The 26216-nt window shown below is 38.3% G+C and overlaps 1 protein-coding gene across 3 annotated transcripts; it reads right to left on the bottom strand.

The window, feature by feature from the left end:
* Positions 1-891: 891 nt before the first annotated feature.
* Positions 892-26216, bottom strand: LOC308051760 (zinc-regulated GTPase metalloprotein activator 1A-like). Of its 3 annotated transcripts, none has more exons than XM_080362387.1 (16): positions 26153-26216; positions 25872-26018; positions 23700-23786; positions 22773-22869; positions 21484-21575; positions 18142-18201; positions 17033-17070; positions 14649-14695; positions 13754-13840; positions 12887-12931; positions 11169-11225; positions 8568-8619; positions 5003-5071; positions 4838-4903; positions 2855-2984; positions 892-1744 (listed from the first exon to the last, which is right to left on the bottom strand). In XM_080362387.1, exons 2-16 carry the CDS (start codon positions 25981-25983, stop codon positions 1707-1709), a joined length of 1077 nt encoding a protein of 358 aa, XP_080218513.1. In that variant the 5' UTR covers positions 25984-26018; positions 26153-26216; the 3' UTR covers positions 892-1706. The 3 variants fall into 3 exon arrangements, 2 of the variants coding, with proteins under 2 accessions (XP_080218513.1, XP_080218512.1); XM_080362386.1 differs by having other exon boundaries at positions 892-1748; XR_013923528.1 differs by lacking the exon at positions 892-1744 and adding an exon at positions 3822-3896 and having other exon boundaries at positions 2971-2984.

A 26216-nucleotide genomic window follows, 5' to 3' on the forward strand; every position in this document is an offset into this window, starting at 1 on the left:
ATCAGGGATGAGAGGGTTATTAGGGGCAGTCAGCATGGCTTTACCACAGGTAAGTCATGCTTGACCAACCTCATAGCCTTTTATAAGAATGTAACAAGGTGGATGGATGATGGCAGAGCGGTGGATGTGGTCTACCTTGACTTCAGTAAAGCCTTTGACACAGTCTCCCACAGCATCCTAGTTGCTAAGTTGAGGAGGTGTGGTCTAGACAATAGAGTAGTGAGGGGGGTTACAAACTGGCTTAAGTAGAGAAGCCAGAGAGTGGTAGTCAATGGTACAGAGTCTAGTTGGAGGCCAGTATCTAGTGGAGTGCCTCAGGGGGCAGTACTGGGGCCAGTATTATTCAATATATACATTAACGATTTAGACGAGGGAATAGAGTGTACTATCAGCAAGTTTGCTGATGACGCTGAGAGGAGTGGCTGACACGCCAGAAGGCTGTGCTGCCATCCAGAGACCTGGACAGGCTGGAGAGTTAGGCGGGGAATAACCTAATGAAATTTAACAAGGGAAAGTGTAGAGTCCTGCATCTGGGCAGGAACAACTCCAGGTTCCAGTATAGGTTGGGAAATTATATATTAGAGAGCAGTGTAGGGGAAAGGGACCTGGGGGTCCTGGTGAACAACAGGATGACCATGAGCCAGCACTGTGCCCTTGTGGCCAGGAAGGCCAATGGCATCCTGGGGTGTATTAGAAGGGGGGTGGTTAGTAGATCGAGAGAGGTCCTCCTTCCCCTCTACTCTGCCCTGGTGAGACCACATCTGGAATATTGTGTCCAGTTCTGGGCCCCTCAGTTCCAGAAGGACAGGGAACTGCTGGAGAGGGTCCAGCGTAGGGCAACAAAGATGATTAAGGGAGTGGAGCATCTCCCTTGTGAGGAAAGGCTGAGAGAGCTGGGTCTCTTTAGTTTGGAGAAGAGGAGACTGAGGGGTGACCTTATTAATGTTTATAAATATATAAAGGGTGAGTGCCATGAGGATGGAGCCAGGCTCTTCTTGGTGGCAAACAATGATAGGACAAGGGGTAATGGGATCAAGCTGGAACATAAGAGGTTCCACTTAAATTTGAGAAAAAACTTCTTCTCAGTGAGGGTAACAGACACTGGAACAGGCTGCCCAGGGGGGTTGTGGAGTCTCCTTCTCTGGAGACATTCAAAACCCGCCTGGACATGTTCCTGTGCGACCTCACCTAGGCGTTCCTGCTCCAGCAGGGGGATTGGACTAGATGATCTTTTGAGGTCCCTTCCAGTCCCAAACATACTGTGATACTGTGTGATACTGTGATACATCCCTGGCAATAAACACTGTTGCTTCATTTCCGGTAGTAAAAGACAGTTAGCTGGAGAAATCACTAGGCTTCTAACATGTCATGCTTCGTTTACAGCATAAACAACAGCCTTTTGCCTATTTGCATTTCTGTACAGGTAAATTATGTTACTGACATAACTTAAGCCCAATCCAAAATAGTAGAATTCCCTGTGTCTGATTCTAGACCACAAAACCTAGTCTTTAAAAAATAGGGCAGCTGAGATTCTTAGGAGGACTTCAGGGTTTAACTGCTGTGTAAAATGCAAGAGGAAAAATTAACTACTATACTGCATGTCATTTGGCCTTTTCTATGATAAAAAGTTTGCAGGGTTAAGCATTGACATTTCATCTTTTCTGTACTTTGATGTCAACCATTTCCTTGTTTCTCTCTCACAGTGGCTATGAATACTTCTTTGATGGTCTCCTTGTCCAAGTTCCTGCCTGTAAAGAGAAATAAATTAGCTAATTATATTTTACAGTGTATTACAAAAAAATGCATACAAGTAGCAACCTGCAAGCCTTCTCTGCAAATAAAATGTTTATTATGCTAATGAGTGAAAGCAGAGGAATATTAAAATTAAGCTGGCAGTAACAAGGTAACTTCAGATTTTACATGCAGCAACAGACTTCAAGCTCTAAAAGGGAAATGAGGAAAACTGGAAGCTTTTGGGTCATAAAAAACACTTTGCAAAGCAGAGAGTAACAAGTAGGAAATAGAAACATACAACCTCAGCATTACAAGCTTTTCAGAAACAAACCAGATTTTACACATTTTAATGGCTATAATCCCGTTCCTTACAGTTACTGAAAACTTGATCAAACACTCAAACTATTCCCATAATCACATTTATAATTATGAATTTTAAAAATAACATTAAATATGCCCATATAATTTATAAATACTTAGTAGTTTACTTTATTGTCCCTAAAAGGGTCTGGAGCATCTTTCTTGTGAGGAGAGACTGATAGATCTAGGTCTGTTCAGCCTGGAGAAGAGAAGGCTGAGAGAGGAACTTATCAATGCTTATAAATATCTCAAGGGTGGGTGTCAAGAGGATGCAACCAGACTCCTTTCAGTGGTGCCCAACGATAGGATGAGGGGCAATGGGCACAGACTGAAGCACAGGAGGTTCCATCTGAATAAGAGGATAAACTTCTTTACTTTGATGGTACCAGAGCCCTGGAACAGGCTGCCCAGAGAGGCTGTGGAATCTCCTTCTCTGAAGACATTCAAAACCCGCCTGGACACGATCCTGTCTGATCTGCTCTAGTGAACTTGCTTTAGCAGGTGGGTTGGACTAGATGATCTCCAGAGGTCCATTCCATATCTAACCAGTCTGTGATTCTGTGTACATTCCTCTCAGCTGGAATATAAAAACTGCAGGAGGTCCTGATGGATAAACCTTTGACTCAAGGTCATACTGAACATACTCACTGCTATTACTCAGGCCAGCTTAGGTCAGTTGCTTTTCACTGGAAAAGACATAGGACTGCCTGCTGAAAGAGCAGCTTCTTGAAATCAAATAAGGAGGTACATAATTTCTTACCTATTAGGACCAGCCTGTTTGTTCTCTTTTCATCTTCTTTCCACTCTACTGCAGTCTCTTCCAGGTCATAGAGTTCATGGACACCTTGGACTATCACCTGATGAGATTTGCCTTGAATAGATACCAGTCCCTTATCAGAAAAATAACTGTTAGGATATATAAACAAACCTTTAAAAATGAAACATCTAAGTGAGAGAAAACAAACCAACAACTTTGAAACTAGGCCAAGAAGGGAAAAGTATTTCTGGCCACTATGCACCAGTTAGTCAAAATAACCATGCAGTATGATCACTTCCACTCATAACATCTGTTCTCACATGTGTTTCTTTTGTTAAAGACTAATAATGACACTTTGCCATACTCTGCCTTCTGTTCCTCATTTGCTCAGTATCTAGTGTGTTCAAGTAAAAATAAAATGTCAGCAGCTACTACGCTACTTTGAATATATATAAATACACATCATATATGTATATGCTGTATGACGTGTCTGTCCATGAAAGACTGCTTGTCAGCAAAGATGATGTAAAATAAGCAAAAATGTTTGATTTCAGATTATTCTGATTAAGCTCTCATGCTCAGTATATGCACTATTCTGAAGCAGGGTCTTTGAATATTGGAGACTGAACAAACATTTGTGAAGTAAAATGACTAGCAACAGAATTAGAAGGGATTACTATCAGAGTGAGTCCATTAACCCACATAATAAAAGTTACATTAAAAGAGTTTTCCTCATTTTTTATAAAACTTTGTAAAATATTTCAGTGGAACATGTTCTGTAAAATGTCTTACACTTACACACAGGAAAAATAAAATCAAATTTTAAAAAAAGAGTTAAAGACATTTCATGAAAAAGTCTGTATTTGACAGACTAGTTGGAGTTCTGTGACTATCACTGCCAAAAGGATTACGACTGCAGGTAAGAGATAAATACAAAAGCAATAAACTTCTGAACCCATTCTATAATTACCTGGGGCTCATTTTCTTTGGTGTATTTGTCCATGACTGAGGGCCAGCACACAGCTTATCACAGGCCTCGGATCTCCTAACGAATTACTTGATTCCAACACTCAATACAACAAAAATGTACTTGTGCACAGCAGTACTGTTTTCAGACAGCATAAGATGCATCAGTGGCTACTTTATTCTATTTGTCAGGAAGGTGAAGACAAGGATATTCTTGTTTTGTTGCCAAAGGAGCAAGAACACAACCTTTCTTCCAATGAAATGAAAATAATTATGTCACTATCCACGATGCACAAGTGTTCTCGGAAAACAAACCAGAGCGTATTTTCTTTTATTTCTTTCAGCCTACCAAATGACAAACTTGATTCTCATTTTTTAATGATTTACATGGCTGCTTGGTATAAGGAGAATGAAAATATACCCTAAATTGTCCTCTCAAAACCATGCAACTGAAAAACCAATGAAGTGCGAATTAATATGAGTAATTATGGGCTGCAGCTTTAAAACTGCTGTCTGACAATACTTCAAAAAGTCTGAAGCATAGACTACAACTAGTATTGTGCTACTGTGTTTTGCCAAATTGAACTTCCGCATATTACGCCAACAATTATATTTGCAGATCGTAATCTAAAGTATCCAATATCTTGATAAGGAAACATTTAATGAGATGGACATAATCTTCCAAAGCAATGAAGGTCAAAAAAAGAAAGTGATTTAAGTGTGTCCTGATTATTAACTTTGCCACTGATGTCTAGGACTGCACATCTTCCCTCTCAATTCAAAACAAAGAGGACCAATCTTTGCTTCTCTGACGGTTATCTCCTTTAAAGTTGTCCCACCAGCCAGTAGATAACAAACTCTCTACATGGAACAATAATAAATTGCAATTCTCCGTTTTGTCTGCTCTTCTCCCATGATCTAGCAGCGCCTTTGATAGGTCTGTAACTGACAGCACACTACAGTTTTTTAGGTATAACAGAAGAAAGCACAAAACAAAAAAGTTGATAATTTCTGACTAACCTTCAGTCTTATGACATCCATGGTGCACCCAGTCTTATCTTTAATGTTCTTCTCCCACAGAAGATTCTATGGAAAGGAAAAGTGTTTTGATAAACAGAATGGCATTGGATAATTTTCTATAGAAAGCCACAATGATTTTTCCATTCACAGTGATGTATTACTTACCTGAATAAAGAGATTTAAGTTTTCTTCTTTTATATTTCCTGGAACTTCAAATGTTACTGTAATAATACCCTGTAAGTGGAAAGACCCATTTATTATTACCAAACTGAATAAACATATCATTACACTAATTTCAAAAAGTGTTCTTTATAACTTGGCCTCATTAAAAAGCAATTTTATACCCTTATCAAATTTTTTTAAAAAAATCTATTGTACTCTAATTTGCTATATTATGCTACACTTCTTGGTTCTGTTTGGCTGTTGTGGTGGATGCACTCAACTCCCTTGCAACCAAACCAGCAGCCATTTGGTCTAGGCTCCAGAAGAGGTAAAGGCCTGAGCCACAGCCAGGCCAAGAACTCCTTTTGGGAAACCCACAGAAGGGCACACTGAACACTGGTAACTTGTGGCACAGGGAGTCTCATGCAGACTTTTCCTACTCCATGCAATTTGACTAAAAGTCAACCACTTCATTCCATAAATACGACAGCCCAAGTGAGCCCACTTTGAGCTCTCCCTGCTAAATAAGTGGGCTGTATGGTGATGGTTTTATTACTCATAGGTCAGTGGATGAGCCCAATTTAAGTTTAATATTAATCATTTAGCTTAAGTAAATGCACAATAAATACAACAAATCATTTAGAAGTGTAAGGTTGTATGATTTTTAGTATACTCTCTGCTTCACATTACTTAGTAAGCTGGATTTGCTGAAGTCTTAAGCTGTAAAATTCTGCTCATATTTACCAAAAGTAACTGTAAACTACCCTGAACATACCCTGAACACTTGCAAGATAAGGTCAATTTTGAACTTTCCTGGTAAGAATGGAATTGACTGGGAAAAAAATAAATTTCAAGGCTAACGCAGAGACATTACAGACATCTGTGAAACAGGGCCTGTTTTTCACTTTGCTAAAAAGAAAGGGATTTATTCAGACAAACAGTACCTGCAAGGCTATGGACCATAAACAATGTCTACAGTTGAAATCAGCACATATGAAATCAGTGAAAAAGATCCAATGAGAAGCAAGAAGACCCCAAAGTGAAATATTGCTATAGAACTGAATCATGGTATGAATAGTCTGTAAAGATATAAAAGTCTATGTTTTTCTATACTCAGGTTGGATCTCTGTGCAGGTACCCAGCTTGAGCCAGCCCTCCTGCTATTCTACTCCATTAATTTTTTCTTTCTTTGGAGAATTTTGTTTCATGAAAGAGTGCTCTGTATACAGTTATCAGGCCTCACCTGGAAGCTTGCCTTCACAGCTCTAAAATACAGACTCCGAAGCAAACAGTTAAAAGGGAGAGAAGACACCTGAAAGTTTGCACTGCTAACAGGTATCAGGCTCCTGGAGAAAAAGTCAACAGCATTCAGCTTCGTATATTTCCTCCATGCGGTAAAAAATACAGTAAAACTATCAAACTCTTTTAAATCTCACTTTTCTTTGAGAAATCTAAATATTGTTCTGCAGTAAGCAGAACTGTAAACCACTCCCCCGCGACAGATGTGCACTTAAGGACATACACAGTACATTTAATAGTTTAATGCCATGAATTTCTACTGTGTAATTCTTTGCTGTAGTTGATGTTTGTTCTCAAAGAAATTCTAATAATTTTAATTATTACAGGTTAGTAAACTCAATCTTTCAAATATGTTTAAGAAGGCTGTTTTCTTGGCATACTTATCTTTGTCACAATTTCTGATATTCTTCTCAATTCTATCACAAAAAAAATAATCAACATATTTTTCACATATCCATACTTTCATGCTAGGAAAAGCTTTTTAGAAATAAGACTATGTAGGAACAGATTCAAAAAAAAAAAAGGCATCTGAGGTAATGTCTTATTCCAAAGCAACCACCAGCTTACTGCTCAGAACCAGTTATCAAACCAGAACATGAAAATAAATGTGTAGTTTAAAAATATTAATTTATTAAAAAATAAAGGAATTTATGTGTCTTACACTTATTTTTGTCACTATAACCTCTCAATGGCACAGAAGAACTTACAATTACTTTTCGTACAATCTAAAATTCTTTGAAATTACTGCTGCTTTCAGATTATTATTTTAACTTCAGAAAAAAAAAAACAAAAGCAACAGGCAGCAAATCTAAATGTTTACCTAATGACTAAGTAAACTCAGCAAAACAACCAAGAGATAACACTTCAAGCAGCTTCAAAACAAGACAAACAAAAGTTCACTGTGCTCCATGCAGTGTAGTTTGGCTTATGTTGACCTTCCACATGAAGATAATAAGCAGGCTTTATCACCCCACAAGGACTGGCAGCCTACCACAACTGAAGTGTTCTGCTCTCATTTATGCCTCATCTGTCTCAACAATCATCTTTAAAAATGTGGGTGTTGAATTAAACAGGGATAGTAACAACTAATTATCATTGTTTCCTACTGGTCAAACAGCTCCACACTACAAAACCAATCATTTCATGCAAGTGTTTGTGTAATTGTTTTGCATTTTTCAGTACTCAAATCAGTAATTACAAGTTTTTGTTGCCTGGCAATAAATTCAGTAATTCCCTGACTTAAGACTGTTCTGCTTTTGAGAAGGGCCTAAGCAGAAAATGATACTGTGATCATAACATTTAGAAAACAAACAAATAAAATTAAAAGGGAGCCTTTCTAGTAAAAGCTGTACATCATGGATAACAGAGATGCTTAAAAGTTGTGATTAGCATAGAACCACTTATATTCTGTAGGGATCTTGGACCAGACTAATTTCAGAGACAAATTTAGGGAAAAAGATATGCTGATCACAAAAAATACTGTATTTGCTCACATCAGAGACACAAAGGCAGAAATGCTATTTGCAGCTGCATTATGCATCAGTATGTTGTACACAGGGAGAGAGAAGACTCTACTCTGATACAAACACACACTGATTTGAGTATTGTGTAGGGTGGGGCGAGGAATACTTTTTTCCAGTTTAATTTGACATACTAAAAATAATATCAACAGAATCGTTTCTTTTTTTTAGCATACATGTGTTTACAGGATTGATACCTAGTTTATAGTGCTGAATCTATTTCACTGCTAAAACATAAATTGTTATTTCTTGTGAAAACAATGTGAAGCACTCACAGAACAGAAATCTACACCTGCTTAACTACTCAGTGAAGTTTTATTAAAGCTTTAAAGAAAGCAAAGTCATGAATAACATCTTCGTTATTATCTACATATACAGACAACAATTGGACAGAAAAACTACAGGATAAAGACTGGCTACAAAAGTAGAACTTGATTCTGCAAGTATGAGAAAGAGTAGTGCTATTTGTCTGTTTCAGTAACACTGTCCATGTGAATCAATGAATGGTGTGATTATCTGGAGCCATGGAAGCTGTTTTTGAAAGTAAGACTTACTACATCCGTTTAGAATCTGTCTATGACAAAGCACATTCCTACATGTATTCAATGTAATCTTCCAAATACCATGAAACACTTTATTCCCTAACTGAAACCTTCTGAACAGGTAACATCATTAGCATGCAATGCTTGCAATTACCCTGAACAATCTTGTTCCTACAGAAAGATTGAAGCAGTAGTTTTGGTAATTACCTTATCTAGATGTGCATGTGTTGTCTTCATCTGCTCAAATTTCTTCTGCAAACTGAAAATAAATGAAGTTAGATGTTGCATTTTAATAGAATGGACAAAGTGTCATTGTTTCAAAATCTAAATAAACTTCAGTACTGCAGAGCAAAACTAAAATACAAAAATAAGACTATATACTCAAAATAAGCCTCAACTGTTAATTCAATTTTAATCTCAAAACAGAAATGTTTAATCATTTTAGTTTGATCTAGTTAATGACTTGTGCTAGAATGTTAGTTTCTAAAATATGAACATGATTATGGAAATTATTTGTAGTATCTTTGGGATTTTAAATATTTATACTTCAAGAACAACACGCTTGATAGTCCCTTGAGTAAGAACAAAAGGCAAATTGCATCATTAAAGCAAGAAGGGAAAAAATCAATCCCTAGAATTTGTTGATTATTACATTTAAAAAGAAAAAAAAACCACATCTTTGGAAGAATTCTTTGAAAAGCAAGAAAAGATGTACAAAGCCATTATTTATGAGAATAAAATCTGTTAACATTAAGTGAAATACTATATGCACAGCTCCCACTCCAACTCTGCTGTACACACGGCTCATTCCTACTGCGCAGTGTATCTGCTAATTCAAAATTGGTTCCCTCTACTTCATTAATGAACGTGGCGACTTGATACAGTAAGACCCTGAATCTTAGTTTACAAAACATTTTGTGTGACAATGTAAAATTTTACTGCAGATTTAATACCACACCCACATCTCTTTAACCAAGACAGTGCAAGATTTCTTGAAATACAGTTTCTATACCAGAGAACATTCTGTCTTATGTCCAATATACAGAAAAGGAATACTACAGCAAAAGTCACTATGATGACAGCTCTCTGCTACTTCAGAGAAGATTTCCCATCAAAATTGCTCCTTCTACTCTGACTGTAAATTTGAAGAAGGTTTTAACAGGGGGAAAAGGTACTGTCTGCTATTGGCATAATATTTCAAACTCCTCCTTGCATCTTTGTTTTGTTGTCTTCTTCTCATACTGTGTTCCACAGAATCCTGAACTCTTGATGCATTTCCTGTCACTTCAGGCATGTATAGACCACAAGGTTCTAACAGTACAGTCACACCCATCAGATGTTATGTCCATCTGCTACACTGGCAGAAATCCTTACTATAATATACAGTTTAAAAAGCAATTTTATTAGTGCACTGGTGTGTATTTGTGCTCAAATGGTGTTGGATGCAGATATTTTCTGCTACAGATGACAGGGCAGAAGTCATCACTATGGGGAGAAAGGAAGGGGAAGGGATGATCAGCTCCTGAAGAACTTTTTCAAATTTGTTAGAGCATAGCACTTCTTAGTAAACCTTGCAGAATGCCACCTAATATTACAGCTAATCAGATCTAACTGTAGATTGCCATTATGAAGAACAATCCCCTTTTGGTTCACATCTTCTTACTACTTTCTCTCTGCTGTGTGGCTCCAAGATGAGACAGTTTAACTAGCTAATACATCATCAGAACTCAGGACATGGGTTTATGATCTGGTTTATAAACCTAATAGTTATCTATTGACCATAAAGGATATATTTGCCTTCCTCCTCCCTTAACTTCCTTTTGAATGCCTATTCTGATACCTCTCTGATGCTGCCTTTGGTACAATTTAATCGGTACATACCAGCAGCTCAAAAGAAACAAACACTATGCTTCGCAGATCAGACAAAAGCCAGTGCCAGCAAAAAGAAAGGGCAGCAGAGACTCAGGAAAAGCAGGTTATCCTTTGGATAGTACTGCATCAGTTCTCCGCAAAATCTGATGAGCACATCTCATCTACTAGAGGTCACTATCTTGCACCTTCTGCAATTTCTCCCTTCTGTGAACAAGAAAATGTTTATGTTCCTTTCTCTGAAGTTAACAGTGTGTGTCCAGGAAGAAAAATGAAGCTGATACTGCCCTCAGTTGCACATTCCTTCCTTTCTTTTATGACTGGTCCAGTACTCCTTACTGTCTTTGCTGAAGAACTTCAGCACACAAGGTGAACAGAAACTCCTTCTCCCCTCACCTCATTTTACTTTTCCACCCAACTACATGCTGAAGCACACATTTGGTATTAGGAAAAAAAAAAAAACCAAAACCAAAAACCACACAAACCAACCAACCAAACCACCATGGAACTCAGTAACCGGAATTCACAGTGGCTTCATTTGTGGTGGAACCTCAGTCACTCATCGTTTTCTGTGAAAACTATGGAGGTCTCCAATTCATCATCAGGTGAAGTGAGAAAAATTTTGAAATCCTTTAAGAGCACCAAAAAAGAGTGAACTTGTATATTGGGGAAAAAAAAAAGCACCAGCCAACCATGCACACTCTGGCTTATTTAACTTTACAAGGTCGAAAGGCTTTTGTTGAGAATTTTTCTACTTGAAATTTGTGCAATCTCAGAATATCACTTACAAAGTGAAAATTTTAAACAACTGACTAAACTAGAATTTCCAACAGAAACTCAGATGCAAATCTGAGCCAGGATTTCAGTCTGTCTATTTTGTTCATGTATTTATACAATGGACATTATTTCTAATGAAAGACACCAAAATTATCACCATACCTTATGCCAGATAAACTGTCAAAAGCATGCAGGTCCAAGACATTGGAGAGATCAACTCTAAACAGAGGGAAGAAAGAAAGCTTTGTACTTCTGCTATATTCAAATGCTGTGTATATTTAAATAATTATTTTTAAAATAGTTCACTGAAGCTTATTTTTTTTCCTGTCTATCATACTAACGTAATCAGTCCTTAGCCTTATTTTTGGATGTTGGTGGCTGATACTGTCTTCTACAAGGAACACAGTGTTTATTTACACAGTAATATGTAAGCACAGAAACACAACTTGAAAAAAATATAGTAAAATACAAGGTACTTCCACGAATGACTATAAAATACCTCATACTGAATGCCTGAATAATAACTGATTTTCCCTAAATGGGAAAATGAACCCTGAAGTTCTTCCCAGCAACTATTTGGCACCCTTAGTATAAACTCTCAACATACACACACACATCCCCTGGAAGATCATACAAACCTCGTAGCTTACACTGACATAATGTTAGCAAAAGAAACTGAAATACACTACTGGGTAACTGCTACTACGAAGAATTTGGTTTCTAACAACTGAAACAAACAAATGAAAAATGTAATACAGAACAGACAGCACTGATCATATTTACTTGTAAGAACCACTAGCTACATACTTGCACTAGAAACATTTTTTACAATCAAAGCAATATAGACTACACTTTCCAATTACATTTGACAGTAACTTCGAAAAGCCAAGTCTACTATTTTCCCTTCAAAAATTGCTTAAAACATAAACCTTTATTATAGGAACACTTGTCATAATATAGTCAAATAATTGATGTAACAGTACACAAATCAGTCCCAGCGGCCCAAAAGATACACTGCTCTCCTAACACCTGGGATTACCATTTTCATTTAGCTGCTTATTAAAGAAGAAATCTGAGTCAGAATTTCAATAAAAAATAGCAAGTACAATGCAATTACATTTTCTTCCTATAACCTTCCTTACAATGCTCTCAAAGTAATTTTACAGTAACAACTTATTTGCAGCAGTCATCACAAGTGAGAAAAATCTTTAAGCTGACAGAACAGAAAGAAAACATTATAGTGCATGTAAGCAATAATTAGATTAGAGACAACTAGGCCTTGCAATTTACTCTTCAGTTGCAAGATCTGGTCCACAAATTACAAGAAACTTCACATTTCTACCTGTAACACTCCCTTAAAAATCTGCTACATTTCTGTAATATGCTGAAGTCGATTAAACTACATCTGTATTAGCATTTTTCGGAAACTCTCCAAAGGCTATTACTCCACAAATGGCAACATGACTACAATACAACTTCAGTAATTAAAAGCCGTATTCTTATTAAACTTTGAACAAAATGCAGGTTTTGAAAAATATTGCCCAAGCTTTTGTAAAAACCACTAAGCAATAGTTATATTTAAATTGCAAAGTCCAGCAAAACCCACCAGTGGTAAGCTCTGTAAACTAAGCTACATCTAAACAGTCATTTTTTAAAAATACTTATACACTAGAGTATAGAATGTGAACAGTAACAAAGAACAGAAAAATGCTTACTTCTTTAAAAAAAACTTTAATCTAAATGTTTATTAGTAAAATAAATCCTGAGTTAAATATTTCTACTTCAAAAGCTTTCCTCTAAGCAAACTAGTCTAACAGCATACTTAAATCTGTCACAAAAGAAGCAGGATGTGATACCTATTAACAGTGGCCATTTAATACCTTGATCTTTGCGTCTCTAGAATTTTAACAAGTCCATTTATTGACCTAAAATCAAATAGAAAAAACAGAAGTTAGATGAAAATGCAACTGTAATATATTGCTTGAACAAGTTATCCACGGAAAGCAGCATGAAAAACAGTACCACAACAACCCCAACTCTGTTGCCAGCTTGAACAAACCAATAGACATCCCACCAGATTTCATTTTTTTGACTTTTCATCTCCTAAGTAAGGGTTGGGGAACTTTACAAGATCCAACAACAAAATACTACCTGCAAGAATTGTATTTTCCTATCCAAGACTACTCAAGACACACTCTGTTGGGTCTAAGTATTTTTACTTTTAGAATTCAAAATACTAATAGAGTTGTAAACTATTTAAAAATTTTCATATTTCATTTCGGTTTTCATGGTATTGATAGAAAAAGATGGGGCATGTCTTTAATCACTGATTTGATCCAGATCATTGGCTGTCCTACACCCATGACCATTATTTGGGACTTCCTTCATTTATCTTTGCATTTGCTAGTGAACTCACATCTACCAGCAGACTTTTTTTTCCCTGGTGCCAATTCTGAAAAATGGGAACAGCTACCCAAAAAATGTAAGAGTACAGACATTTAAGACAAAGGCCTGTCCTTAGTGGGCAACATCAAATCTTACCTAGATAAGCAAACTGCAAAGACTGTGTAAGCACATAAAAGTATTGATATGCCTTTAGAAGGGGCAGTCTCTTTTCCACTCTAAACTAACGATTTTTGTCAATGTAATCGTGAAATCTAATTTCTTTATTAACAGCAAGAAGGAGCTATGTTTAAATTAATACTTTGAACCAGTACAGTGTCACAGTTATGCCAAAAATTTCATACCTGACAGATGTTCTGACTTTATTCAATTCTTCCTCTGAAACCAAATCTGTTTTATTGATGATTACAAGATCAGCTAATGCAACCTGCCTATGCATTAAGAGGAAAAAAAAAAAAGACAACATGAAAAAAAATTACTTTTTTTGTAAGGCAGAAACACAATCTTTCCCATAGCACCAAAAAAATAGTATGACCACTGTAAGTACAGAAAGGCAAACATTAATGAAACTAGAACATCATGGAGTATCACTAAAGTACTAATGCCTTCTCCTTGAGGTGCTCTCCTATGCCATAAGGAGTCTACCAAGCTACAAAGGCTTGCCAGTTGTTTTTTTGTTCATTTGGTGGGCCTAGTGGTGACTGGTTGTTTTGTTTGTTTGTTTTGCTTGTTTGTGAGGTTTTGGTTTGTTTTCACACGTCATCCAATCTGAAGTGTTTGGTGATTATGAACTTCACAAGCTCCTATTTCTCTTGCATGTGGTATTTCTAAAGCCATACTTGAAGTCTCTTTGCTTAACGAAGACTTCTGTTGTTATAATCACTTCTAATCATTGTGGCTTCACATCTAGAAAAAAATATTGCTCTGTCTCCAGTTCTACTTTGAGCATCTGATAGATTCTAGCACCCGATTCTTTCTTCCCTCCAGCACAGGTGGCTCTCCTTCACTTATGTAAAATCCCATTCCTCTTAAAATATGTATTAGAAAAGTCAGATATTGGCAAAAAGACCAAATAGAGCATGAAGTCATTTTTCTATTTTTATCCTCTTTACACCAATCTAACTTGGTTTAAAAGCAAAGCAGGAGAAAAAAACACTTAAAAAAGAAGCCATTTCTAATGACCTTCTATACAGCGCCGTCCCTAACTATGATATACAAAAATAATTTATATATACATACCGACAAGCTTCATTGACAAGGCCTTCTGGCTTTTCTTCTGTCAAGTGCTAGACAAAAATTAAAACAATTGAATTAAATATATTTAAATGGCATTTAAATTCATTTGCAATTAGAGGAAGTCAAAACCAATTCAGCTGAGGTATGTTTCTCAACATGGTATTGAGGAAGATGGCATCTAGGATTTTTCTGTAAAATGATGGTGAAAAAGTCCATTTACACATTCAACAATATCAGTGTTTGCAGCCTATTCAAGCTGTAACTGGGCAGAAGAGTCAGTCAGCACTGACAAAAGCAGCAGCTTCTGGTCATGCTGCAGTAGTTCAGTATCATCTGCAGCTTTGTGCTGCATCTATCCGCCCAAGCTCATGTCCTCACAGAAGAATTAATGAAAGGGAAACAGAGAGCTTTACTTAATTTAGGCAGAGCAACAGACTACACTGAAGCAGCAAAGGCTCAGCTATAAATAATTTTCTGTCTACTCTGCCATGAAGGCAGAAATCTCCAGGGCAGAAGCATCGCAGACACCTGGAGGCAGTAAAACTTCAAACTGATGTTGTAATATTATTAAGAACTCATCACTTACGCCTTACATCTTCGGGTAGAATAGAAAGTCCTGTGAACTCCTTCATCAGGTCTAAATGTACCAAGACTACTTTGAAACTTGGTTTTCAAGACAAAGGAATACCAAATGAAAGTGGAATTAAATGTCATGGGAAATACATAAATTAAAAATAAAACTGATTTGTTTCTTCAAGTGGAAGTATCAGGCATCTAACTTTATTTGACTTGAAAAACAAAAGTAGATTATTGCATACTGTCAGTTTGTCATCCTAAAAAAAGAAAAAAAGAAAAAAAAAAAAAGGAAAAAAAAAGAAAACCCCGAAACTATTTCCTGTTTCTGTACAACATAAACAGCATACAACAGGATGATGGGAGACAACCTCTCCCACTGTTTATAATGCTCTCTGTATTGATTCTACTGAACTAAATGTTGTCAGATCTGTTGCCCTGAAAAAAAAATGTCATTAGTCCAGATGTCAAGTTCTGAAAGTAGAGAACTGTCACTTCAAATTGTCCAAATGTTTGCCCTTGATTAAAAAAAAAAAAGAAGGTATTTCAGATGGGTGACAAATCCATTACAGTGATAACCCATTATTTCAATTGTAACTTAAGTTTCACTTGGGCTGACTGGCCACAGGGTACTATTTGTCAGCTTTTCTTATGATTGGTTGGTTCTTTGAAGCATGACGCCCTTAAATTGCTGCCTATTATCTCAATGTCATTATCTGTATTGCTTTCAAAATTCTTTGAATCACAAAAAGTTGTTGAGGTCAAACTCTGCAACCAGAGGAACTGCACAAGTTAACAAGTCCCTTATACGAAGCAAAAGTTGTTTACTTGGCATATAATTGAGAAAGTCTGAAGTTTCTAATATTCTGAGTGGATGTCAGTTTTGTATAAGCTTACTGATTAAATAAGAGTTTTCAGTGAGCTGCCGAAAATAATGATTGACAGAAAAGCTGAACGTTTCAAAACCTCCTTGTGTTGTTTCTGAAATACTACTTGCAACACAATTATGTCTGGCTGAAGCCAATAACCTGCATTGCATTAAGAGAAACAGAACAACGTTTTTGCAAGCAATAAAAGCCCTCTGAATTAGTTTGAGGGCACTCAGCTGAAAAAGGGGTTGACTTAAGACACGCTATGGTTTCTTGTGATAGTTGAGCTGATTTAGAAGTTGGTTCCTGCTCAAAACAGCAAAACAGCTCTCAGCCCTTTGTCCTCATTCTTCTACCAACTCCTCCACAGAAGTCCTTGCAAAACATAATGGCCTAACTTGCCAAACTGGCTCGCTATGGGGTTAGACTAGTTCCATCCCAGTGCAACACAAATTCAGAAGAGGACAGGACTGTCCCATTTCAGTAAATCAGCTATTAGATCAGCTCAACTGAAACAAGAAACTTAAATTGTCCAAACCAAACAAAATCTTACAAAGGTTTGTTCTTACTCCTCTCTTTTCAAGTAACATGGACCAATTACACTCTGTCAGACAAACTTCTCCACTGTTTTCACAGTAATCCAAATGCCAATTTGGAATATGACCAAGATTCCTGAGTGAAGTGATGGAACTAGAAGGAATCTAGCAACCTGACAACTCTGAGGAGACATGCTGCTGTGTTAGTAAGAATCTCAATTCCTATGAATATCTGTACTTCCTTGTTCCTATGCAAAATATAGCACTAATGACCACAGAAACTGAAATATATTCTCATCCACTGTAAGAGTTAAAACTATTGTAAAAATGTAATTCATCCACATGAACATTATTGCTACAGCTGTTCTAATTTGCAGTTTTAAACCACATAACAAAGCCAGTAACTTACTTGCAGTCCATGCTTTGCATCAACAACAGATACAATACCTAAAAGAGAATATTACAATGGAATAGCAATATGCTGAAGAAGCTAACAATTTAACAACTTGTAAACTTCTTGTACAACTACTAAAGTAAAACACATTTACAACTGGTTATAATACTTTCAGTGCTTCCAGGGCATCAGAACATTAAACTCATCACCTAACGATTTTCTTATTTGTAAATTTTAACTGTGGTAAAAAAATGTCTACGGACCCAGGTGAGAGAAATTATCACAAGGAGAATGCCTCTCCTCCTTCTTCTGAAATGTCAAATTGACAGAGGTATACTTTTAAAGGTTATAAAAACAAATTAAGGGGACTGACTGAGGTATGCAGTTATTGTGATTCTACGTGACCAGCAATCTACAATTCTCTCACAGAGATTCAGGAAGCATTACTTATTCAACTGAATGTTTCCTTGGCTAGATGGGCATCTGACTCACTGACCAAAGTGTCAGTAGGGTAATTTTTAAAGTCAAAACGTAAGGTTTTGCCTTATATTAAAAAAAAAAAATAAAAATAAATCAGCATTCACCACACTCTTAAATACATATTGTGATGATTTATATTACAGTAAATTCAGATTTTTATTGGAACAGAGCAAATACTAGAGCTAACAATAGTACAAAGGCAATGAAGGCAGAAAACAAAAGGCAAGGCAGGAGAGTCCAGATGTTAAGAGTTCAGAAAAAAAGAAACAATTTAGGGAACACTGCATTAGGAAGAAAAAACAATAAGAGCTGTATCATAACTCCTAAATAACGTTTTACAACACCTAACTAACAAGGTTTTTTCGTCCCCTCCTTACACCACAATCAAGTGCTCCTCATATCTGATACCCGAATAAAGCATTTCACAACTTTCACTGGATTTAGCAACCTGGAACAGCTCACCAGCAAGATAAAGAAGCATTAGAAAAAGCAAGTGGATCTCTGTGGTCAAATCTGGGGATGTGAGAACCAAGATTATACATTTCAAACACTTTCTGAAACCTTGCCTTATATGATAAGAAAACATCACACTGAATCCAGATACGGAATGCCAATATACTGGAAAACAAGCTTGCACTTCTTACCATCAAGATAGATGTCACTTCCCAGCTCCAAGTCAACCCAGAACATGGAGGCCACAGCTCCTAAGACGTGCAGTACATTTAGTTGCAAAACTGACATTTTCCAGTAATCAATATTCAGACATGTCATAAGAAAACTGTTTGTAGTGCTGTACTTGAAACTCCTACATTCCAAATCAGAAAGCATCATAGATGTCAAATACCCAACCACACGTTTGACCTAACCACAGCTACCAGAGTATTATGCTTGTGTGCACATCCACAGTTATGACTATAAAAAGCTTTCAAAATCTCACTATTCCAGATGCATGTAAGTTGTCTAAATTACTTCTAATCAGTAATATCAACTACCTGCCATTACTATACTCTAAGGGTCCCTAATTTCTAAAACATTCTAGACTGCCCCTCTTCGCCTTTCAGACACTGTTTCTAGTTCATGGTATACACAAAAAGGACATTAAAAAAGGAGATAAAACAGTTAAAGAAAAGTGGAACTGTGACATTTGGGAGAAATCAGCTCCCTCCTAGGGACTTTCTCTTCTACACTGGCTTCTACAAACTCTCCTATGCAGTTTCTTCCATCATAAATCAATAGGACAAATAAAGTTAAGAATAACTGCATATAGAAAAGAACGTTTCCTTATTTATCTCAGGTCCACACAGGAAAAAGTCTGGCTTTAGATAATTTTAAAATAGATTAAGAAGTATCTAATGCAGGTTCAATCTGCAAACAGATGTTATACATGGAAAGCAAGTTTACAAAGGTAAATCATGCCTAATCAATCTGTGAACATTGTACTTTGCCTTATGAGAAAAGATACTTTTATTTGTGGACAAGGAGAAAGCACTTTATGCCGTTTACATCACCTTTAGCAAATTTTTCAACACAGTCTTTGAAGATATTCTAGTAACCAAACTGGGACGTTACCAGTCTGAAAGGAAAGACAACCATGTAAACCTGGTTGGATAGTTAATCTCTAAAGGCTGAAGTTAACAGGGCATTATCCTACCCGGAAGGCAGCAGTAAGAAGGGTACTGCAGGGGTCTATCCTGAGACCTGTCCTGTTCAGCACCTCTAGCATGAACCCAGAAGGGCATGGAAGAGTTTGCAGAGAACATCAAATTCAGAAAAGAACAGTTGACATATCTATGGGCAAAGCTATCTTCGAGAGGGACTTGGCCAGGCAGGAAGGAATGATCAACAAGAACCCAATGACATTCAGCAAGAAAGAGCATTGAGAAATACACTTGAGAACAAAGAAGCCCTGACAATTATATGGACTGGCCAGGGAGCAGGTCTAGAGAGAAGGCCTTGGGGGTCCTGGCAGGCAGCAAGCTGAGCAAGCAGTGTGCCCCGGGATCAGAGAAAGCCAAAAACACTCCTGGCTGTTGGAACAGAAGCATGGCTGAGGCAGGTTGCTTTCCTTTATTTAGCACTTTAAGCCCACATGTGGCCAGCACCCCCCCATACAGGAAAGACATCAGTGCAGGATCACAAAGACAGGTGATGCCAGAGCATAGGCCCTACAAGGAGAGGTGGGTGAACTGCATTTGTTCAGCCAGGAGATGGGACAGCTTTTGCAGAATCAAACAGCAACCTCCCTGGTGAGTCGTTGAGAAGACTGAGGCAGGTTGTGGCAGAAGGATGGCAGACAACTGTGAAGTGAGGTTCAGACCACATGTATCAGAATTCTTTTTTTTCCCACCATGAAAAGGTAGGCACAAAACAGGTTGCTGGAGAGGCTGTGTCATGTTTATGCTCAGACAACAGAAACATATGACTGCATATGGCAAACAACCTGGTCTTGTCTTATAGCTGCTTGAGGCAGAAGGTTGGACCTAAGGTGTTCTAACATCCCTTCCAAACTGAATCATTCTATGCTTAGGCGATTCTAGTATTTGTTACACGCTAGGCCTCATTATCGACAGAACTTCTATCCAAATAAGGAGTTTCTGGAACAATGAAATGCATAGCAATCTCTCTTTGCATAGTCTTTTCTATTTCTTCAGAATGTAAAACAGTACATACTAAACGGATGAGTCTTGAGCAAAAAGAATTAGCAAGTATTTGGACAACTGGGACCACATTCTATCAAGAACTTGGAATCTGCAACCCAACACCAGCATACTACATATGGCCTAGGAGTACGCTACTCCTGTTTTCTGCTAAAATGGCCCTGTAAAACAGTTTCTAGCAACTGCAGGATGTGCTGTGACTGTTATTTTTAAGAAATCATAATTTGTTATGAAATAAAACCAACTTAATATAAATGAGTGCAACATTATGAAGGACAAGAGGAGCTGACAGCAACAACAGTACGTTTTTGTTCTAGTTATCAAAACCTTAGTTACTGGCAGGCTATCTAAGACAGGTAACTAAGCTCATTCTAACACCTAAAACTGCCCACCTGAAGAAACAAGATGCAGTCCTCGAAACATCACTTGGTATCAACACCAAATACCTGTCAGTTGTTCACAGTGCTTACTCATGCAAGATACAGCAAGGGCCATAACAACTAAGTTTTCTGGTAACTACTGATTTTTTTATCAAAAAGCTTCATCGTTTTCCAATTACACTCAAATAGAATTTGTGTGTAACACAGGCCAAATCAATGTCCTTTATTTTGAATTAAACTACTTTACTATGACAACTATTTAGCTTGGAGCTGGAAAGTTGCAATCTCCTAAATGGGATACAACTTAATTTTATTCACTCACAATCAACACCGCATTTTTAACTGAGATGGTTCAGAGAAAATTGTTTTAGATAGCTATTACTAACATGAGCTCAAGTTTAAACATCTATTTATAATAAATATCATTAAAGGGCATGAATAGAATTTGTAAGATCTATTATTGTCCTGTACATACCAGATGAATGTATTGGTCTGTTTCACAGAGTATTTTATGACTTCACAAAATATAAGGGCAATCACAACAAATATAACAATACATCAGATGCTAATAACTTCGAAGGAGTAATGTAGAACAGCAAAAGGCTACTGAAAACTACTCGGTTTAGAGTGTGCTCCTCTGCTCCAAGCCCAGTGTCTTCTCTTGATACAAATATATTTTAACTGGATTACTTTAAAGCTCTAGAGTCAATTTAGAGCAAGTTGAAACAAAACAAAAAAAAAATCACAACACACAATCAAACAACCAAGCCCATAACCTTGCTTTTGCACCTTGTCTAATTCAGTTTTAGTCTACATAGCAATTAAAGCATGTGCCTGACAGGTCACCACTTTGTAACACATTTTGCACAGTGAGCTGACTGGTGAGCAAATAAGCACTTCATAAAAACAGAATAATGATCATGGTTATGAAAACAGTAACGTGAACTACCTGGATCTGCCAAACCAGTTGTTTCTAACAATATATAGTCAAATTTTCCTCTCTTTTGCATCAGGTTCTCAATAGCCTTCACACCACTGTCCCTGTAAGAAGAAACAAACCTGAGAACAGAGAAAACAAGCTACAACACATAGAAACATGTATCTTCTGACACAGAACACAGTGGCCATATCATCAAAGCAACAGCCTGAGTCAGAACTTAGAGTCTGCAAAGGAAACTCAGTTATCAAGCTGCTGCTCTAATATTGGGCAAATTGTAGTTTTCTCTTTAATTTTAGTCTGAAAAATAGTATTTGCTTACTCCTCACAGGCATAAAAAAAGGTGAGTTAAATGATGATTTGTTCTCAAACACTGAAAACCCTGTCAGTTTGTGTAAATATGTAACTATTTGGTTTGGCAGTTGAGATTACAAAAAGAAAGGATGGGGTGGAGGGAGGTGACGGAACTGAACCACGTTCTCCTGCCTTTCCATGTCCCCTACAACAAAATTAAGATGTGCCATTTACTCAAACCTCAGCTGATGAAGTCAGCCTGAAGCAGAAATATGGCACCTCTTATAGGAAACTGACATAAAGAAAACATAGCAGCAATGGCAGCATTCCTTACATCCCCGTAAGACACCATGCAATAGTCTTCAGTTTACCACTTACTATCCCAATTAAAGGCACAGAACTAGTTCTTCCAATTTTTCAGGACAAACAGGCCATCACCTTTATTATAAACTTAGCATAAACTATCCAGCATTCTAACAAACAGGAAGAAGAAACAAATACATTCCTGCTTTTTAACATGACCATCAGCTTACAATTCGGAATATTGTGTTTCATTAAGTCACCAAAAGGTTCTCCCTCCATCCTTTCTGAGGTATACAATATTCAAGTATTAATCAACATACAGAGGAAAAAAAAAACAACCACAGAGTAAGTATTCAATGTGGAAATTAGGAAACGTGAGTCCTAGTTCCAGCCTCCTTGAATCTTAGGCTATCTACATAAAAGCATATAATACCAACAGAAGAGGGAGAGCTCCTTACCCTACAATACCCCAGTGTTGTATATGGTGGCACTTAGACCATTTTTCTAAAAGACATTAAGTCCAAATGCAATAAGGCAGCACAAGGAAACAAATTTACATCTCCCAAATTCCATTTCTTGTTATATCTGACAAAAGAAGTCATCAATACCACTATCAGTTTTAGGAATCAAACCCATGTAGTCTTTTCCTTTCATCAGTTCCCCACAAACCCACTGTAAGAACTTGTACAATAGTCTTTTCTTACTTTACTGAACAGCACAGGCAGCCATTTCTGAGCTCCAGCCATTCTTCATAGAGTTCTCCTCCTTGACTGATTGCCAGGGACTTCTCCAAGGCACTTCCTGGAAATATAAGTAGTACTATAATTTTAATCTAAAAATTTACATGACAATGCCTGCAAAAGATATATGAAAGGTTCAAGCTGATATGTTCTTCAGAAATTATCTTGTTCCATTTTATGGGAAAGTTAAAAGACAAAGTCAAGTTGGTTCTACAAAGACCAAAACTCAGAGGATGTAAGTACAGCATAAGTTCCATAAACTTTGCTAAAACAAAAGGAAGCCGGCCTTTACCTCCATATCACATAAAGTCTCTGTCTACACATTTTATTTTAGGCTCCATGACCAGAAAAATTACAGGCATCTTTGTTGATGAAATCAAACAAAAAGAAATCACCAACAACAAAGTGCAAACTCTAAGTATGCTGATTATGGTACAGATATGAAATTACAGCCATAACAGTTAAAAATCCTGAGAAGAAAAGCAAAGAGTTCAAAGAAAAACAGACAGCAAGCACACACCTCCCCATTCTCTTGGTCTAAGATAATTTTTGATCCGTAAGTGTCTGTGAGGAAATGAAATAAAATATCCAGGAACGTGTTATTTTAATTTCCATTTGCTTGAAACTGAATAGGACGAACAGAAGTGTAGCATTTCTAACATGGTGATATATTCATTTACTTGATTCTGAGGGACTGAATTTATGTACAAAACAGATTAATGCACAGAATTATTTCATGAACAACAGCCAAAGAACGTTTTGCCCTTCTAAAGACTATGATGTATTTCAATAATTTCAGTAATGGATTTAAAACTACAATGTTCTTGATTTCCAGGAGTTTTACATACTTGTCATTTTACAGTTAAAAAATGTTTCTGCAGGTTTACATACCTTCTCCAAACTCATTCAGAATAACTGCTATTCGTTTATTATGCTGTTCTGTCAGTATGTAGTTTAGAAGAGTTGTTTTTCCAGCTCCTAGAACACAGATCATATCTCTATTAAAATGTTTTAAAAGCTTAAATTTTCAAATAAAAAGCAAATACTACTGTGTACATGCACACTTCAGACAAACCTGTTCTCTTCTGAAATACATGTTTCCATTCTAGTATCCTGTATTCTGTTATAACACTGTAAAAATCAATTTGTATAGATATTTGACTCCATGGAACTATCAGAACATTAAATCTCAGCATTAAAAGACCCACAGTTTTCCAGCAAGTAAGTCTCAGGGCTTGATAAACTTACAAGTCCCCTACCAGCTAGGCAGTCCTTTCCTAGAACACTCATTATGGCTCTCTTAACAAAAGCAGTACTTATTCTTTTCCCTCCCACTGCCTTTTCTGACCAGCTCTTTTGTCATCAGTAATCACTGATGTGCATTAGATGAGGCATTGTTAAGCAAGGTGTTCGGAATTTCTGTAATACCACATTATGGTTTCATCCCATGCACAAGATCACAACTAGGGAAATTTGGAAGAGTAACATTCCTTCCCTGCCCTTAGGGTTTTTTGAGAGAGTATGATGCAGTACAAAGTTAAAACTCCTAGAACAGTGTTAGCCATCCTAAATTTCACTTGATCTTTGGGCGGCCAGTCACTGGTGGTGTTCCCCAGGGGTCAGTGTTGGGTCCAGTCCTGTTTAACATCTTTATTGACGATTTAGATGAGGGGATTGAGACCATCATCAGCAAATTTGCTGATGACACCAAGTTGGGAAGGAGTGTCAACCTGCTGGAAGGCAGGAGGGCTCTGCAGAGGGATCTGGATAGACTGGAAAAATGGGCTGATTCCAATGGGATGAAGTTCAATAAGGCCAAGTGCCGGGTGCTGCACTTTGGTCACAACAACCCCCTGCAGCGCTACAGGCTGGGCACAGAGTGGCTGGAGAGCAGTCAGACAGAAAGGGACCTGGGGGTACTAATTGACAGGAAGCTCAACATGAGCCATCAGTGTGCCCAGGTGGCCAAGAAGGCCAATGGTATCCTGTCCTGTATCAAAAATAGCGTGGTCAGCAGGACAAGGGAAGTGATCCTTCCCCTGTACTCTGCATTGGTGAGGCCACACCTGGAGTATTGTGTTCAGTTCTGGGCCCCTCAGTTCAGGAAAGACATTGAAGTGCTGGAGCTGGTCCAGAGAAGAGCAACAAGACTGGTGAAGGGACTTGAACACAAGACCTATGGGGAGAGGCTGAGGGAGCTGGGGTTGTTTAGTCTGGAGAAGAGGAGGCTTAGAGGTGAGCTCATCACTCTCTATAACTACCTGAAGGGAAGTTATAGCCAGGTGGGGATTGGTCTCTTCTCCCAGGCAGTCAGCAATAGGACAAGGGAGCATGGGCTTAAACTCTGCCAGGGGAAATTTAGGCTGGATATTAGAAAGAAATTCTTTACCAAGAGAGTGATCAGGCATTGGAATGGCTGCCCAGAGAGGTGGTGGACTCACTGTCCCTGGAGGTTTTTAAAGTGAGGTTGGACATGGCACTTAGTGCCATGATCTAGTAAACAGACTAGAGTTGGACCAAGGGTCGGACTCGATGATCTCTGAGGTCTTTTCCAACCCAGTCGATTCTGTGATTCTGTGAAGCTCCAAACAACTATGTTGGTTTAAGGGAGAAAGGCCAAACCTCACATTTGTAAGACTGCAATTCAGTCTGCATTTAACTGAGGCAAACATTTTATGCTAATCGATTTGTGAAACACGACCACAAAAATGAGGCCCTGAAAACAGGCTGGTAAAAGCAGCAACAAAAGCCTGTACAGCTGTTCAAAACGCTTCTGCAAATCTCACTGGAACAGCACTTTGTGGGAGCGCTGCAAGAACACCGCGCCGGAAACGCGGTGAAGCGCTGCATGTGCAGCGCCAGCGACGCTGGATCCGGCTCACCCACGCAACTCGCGGGCACCGACGCCAGATCTGCCAGGACAGGAGTGCGAGCCGTCCTGCGGCCTCTCAGATCGGCGCTCCCCGACGCCCCCAAGCCGAAGCCCTGAGCCCCACACGACTCCGCCCGGCGCCGGGAAGCGCGGCGTGCCGCGGGCACGGAAGGGCAGCGGGCCGCTCTCACCTAGGTAGCCCGTAATGATGGTCACGGGGATCTTCCCGCCGGGGCTGGACTCAGTCTCCTCAGCGCCGATGGCGTCTATGGGGACCAGGTCGGGGCAGTCTTCGTCCTCCATGGGAGCGCGGGCCCCACCGCTCTGCGCAGCTCAGCCTGCCCCGGCGGGGAAGAGAGACAGGCATAGTGCGGGCGATGCGGCGCCGTCCTCCCCTCAGCCGCGTTCCCGCGCTACTGCCAGCTGCCCGCTCCCCACAGGCCCCCGCGGCCCAGCCCCAGCGGCCCCTTACCTGTGCCCGCCTCGCGTCACGTCACGTCACGTCACGTCACGTCACGTCACGTCACGTCACGTCA

This window comes from Nesoenas mayeri (assembly GCF_963082525.1).
Source record: "Nesoenas mayeri genome assembly, chromosome: Z".
In the NCBI taxonomy this organism is placed as follows: Eukaryota; Metazoa; Chordata; class Aves; order Columbiformes; family Columbidae; genus Nesoenas; species Nesoenas mayeri.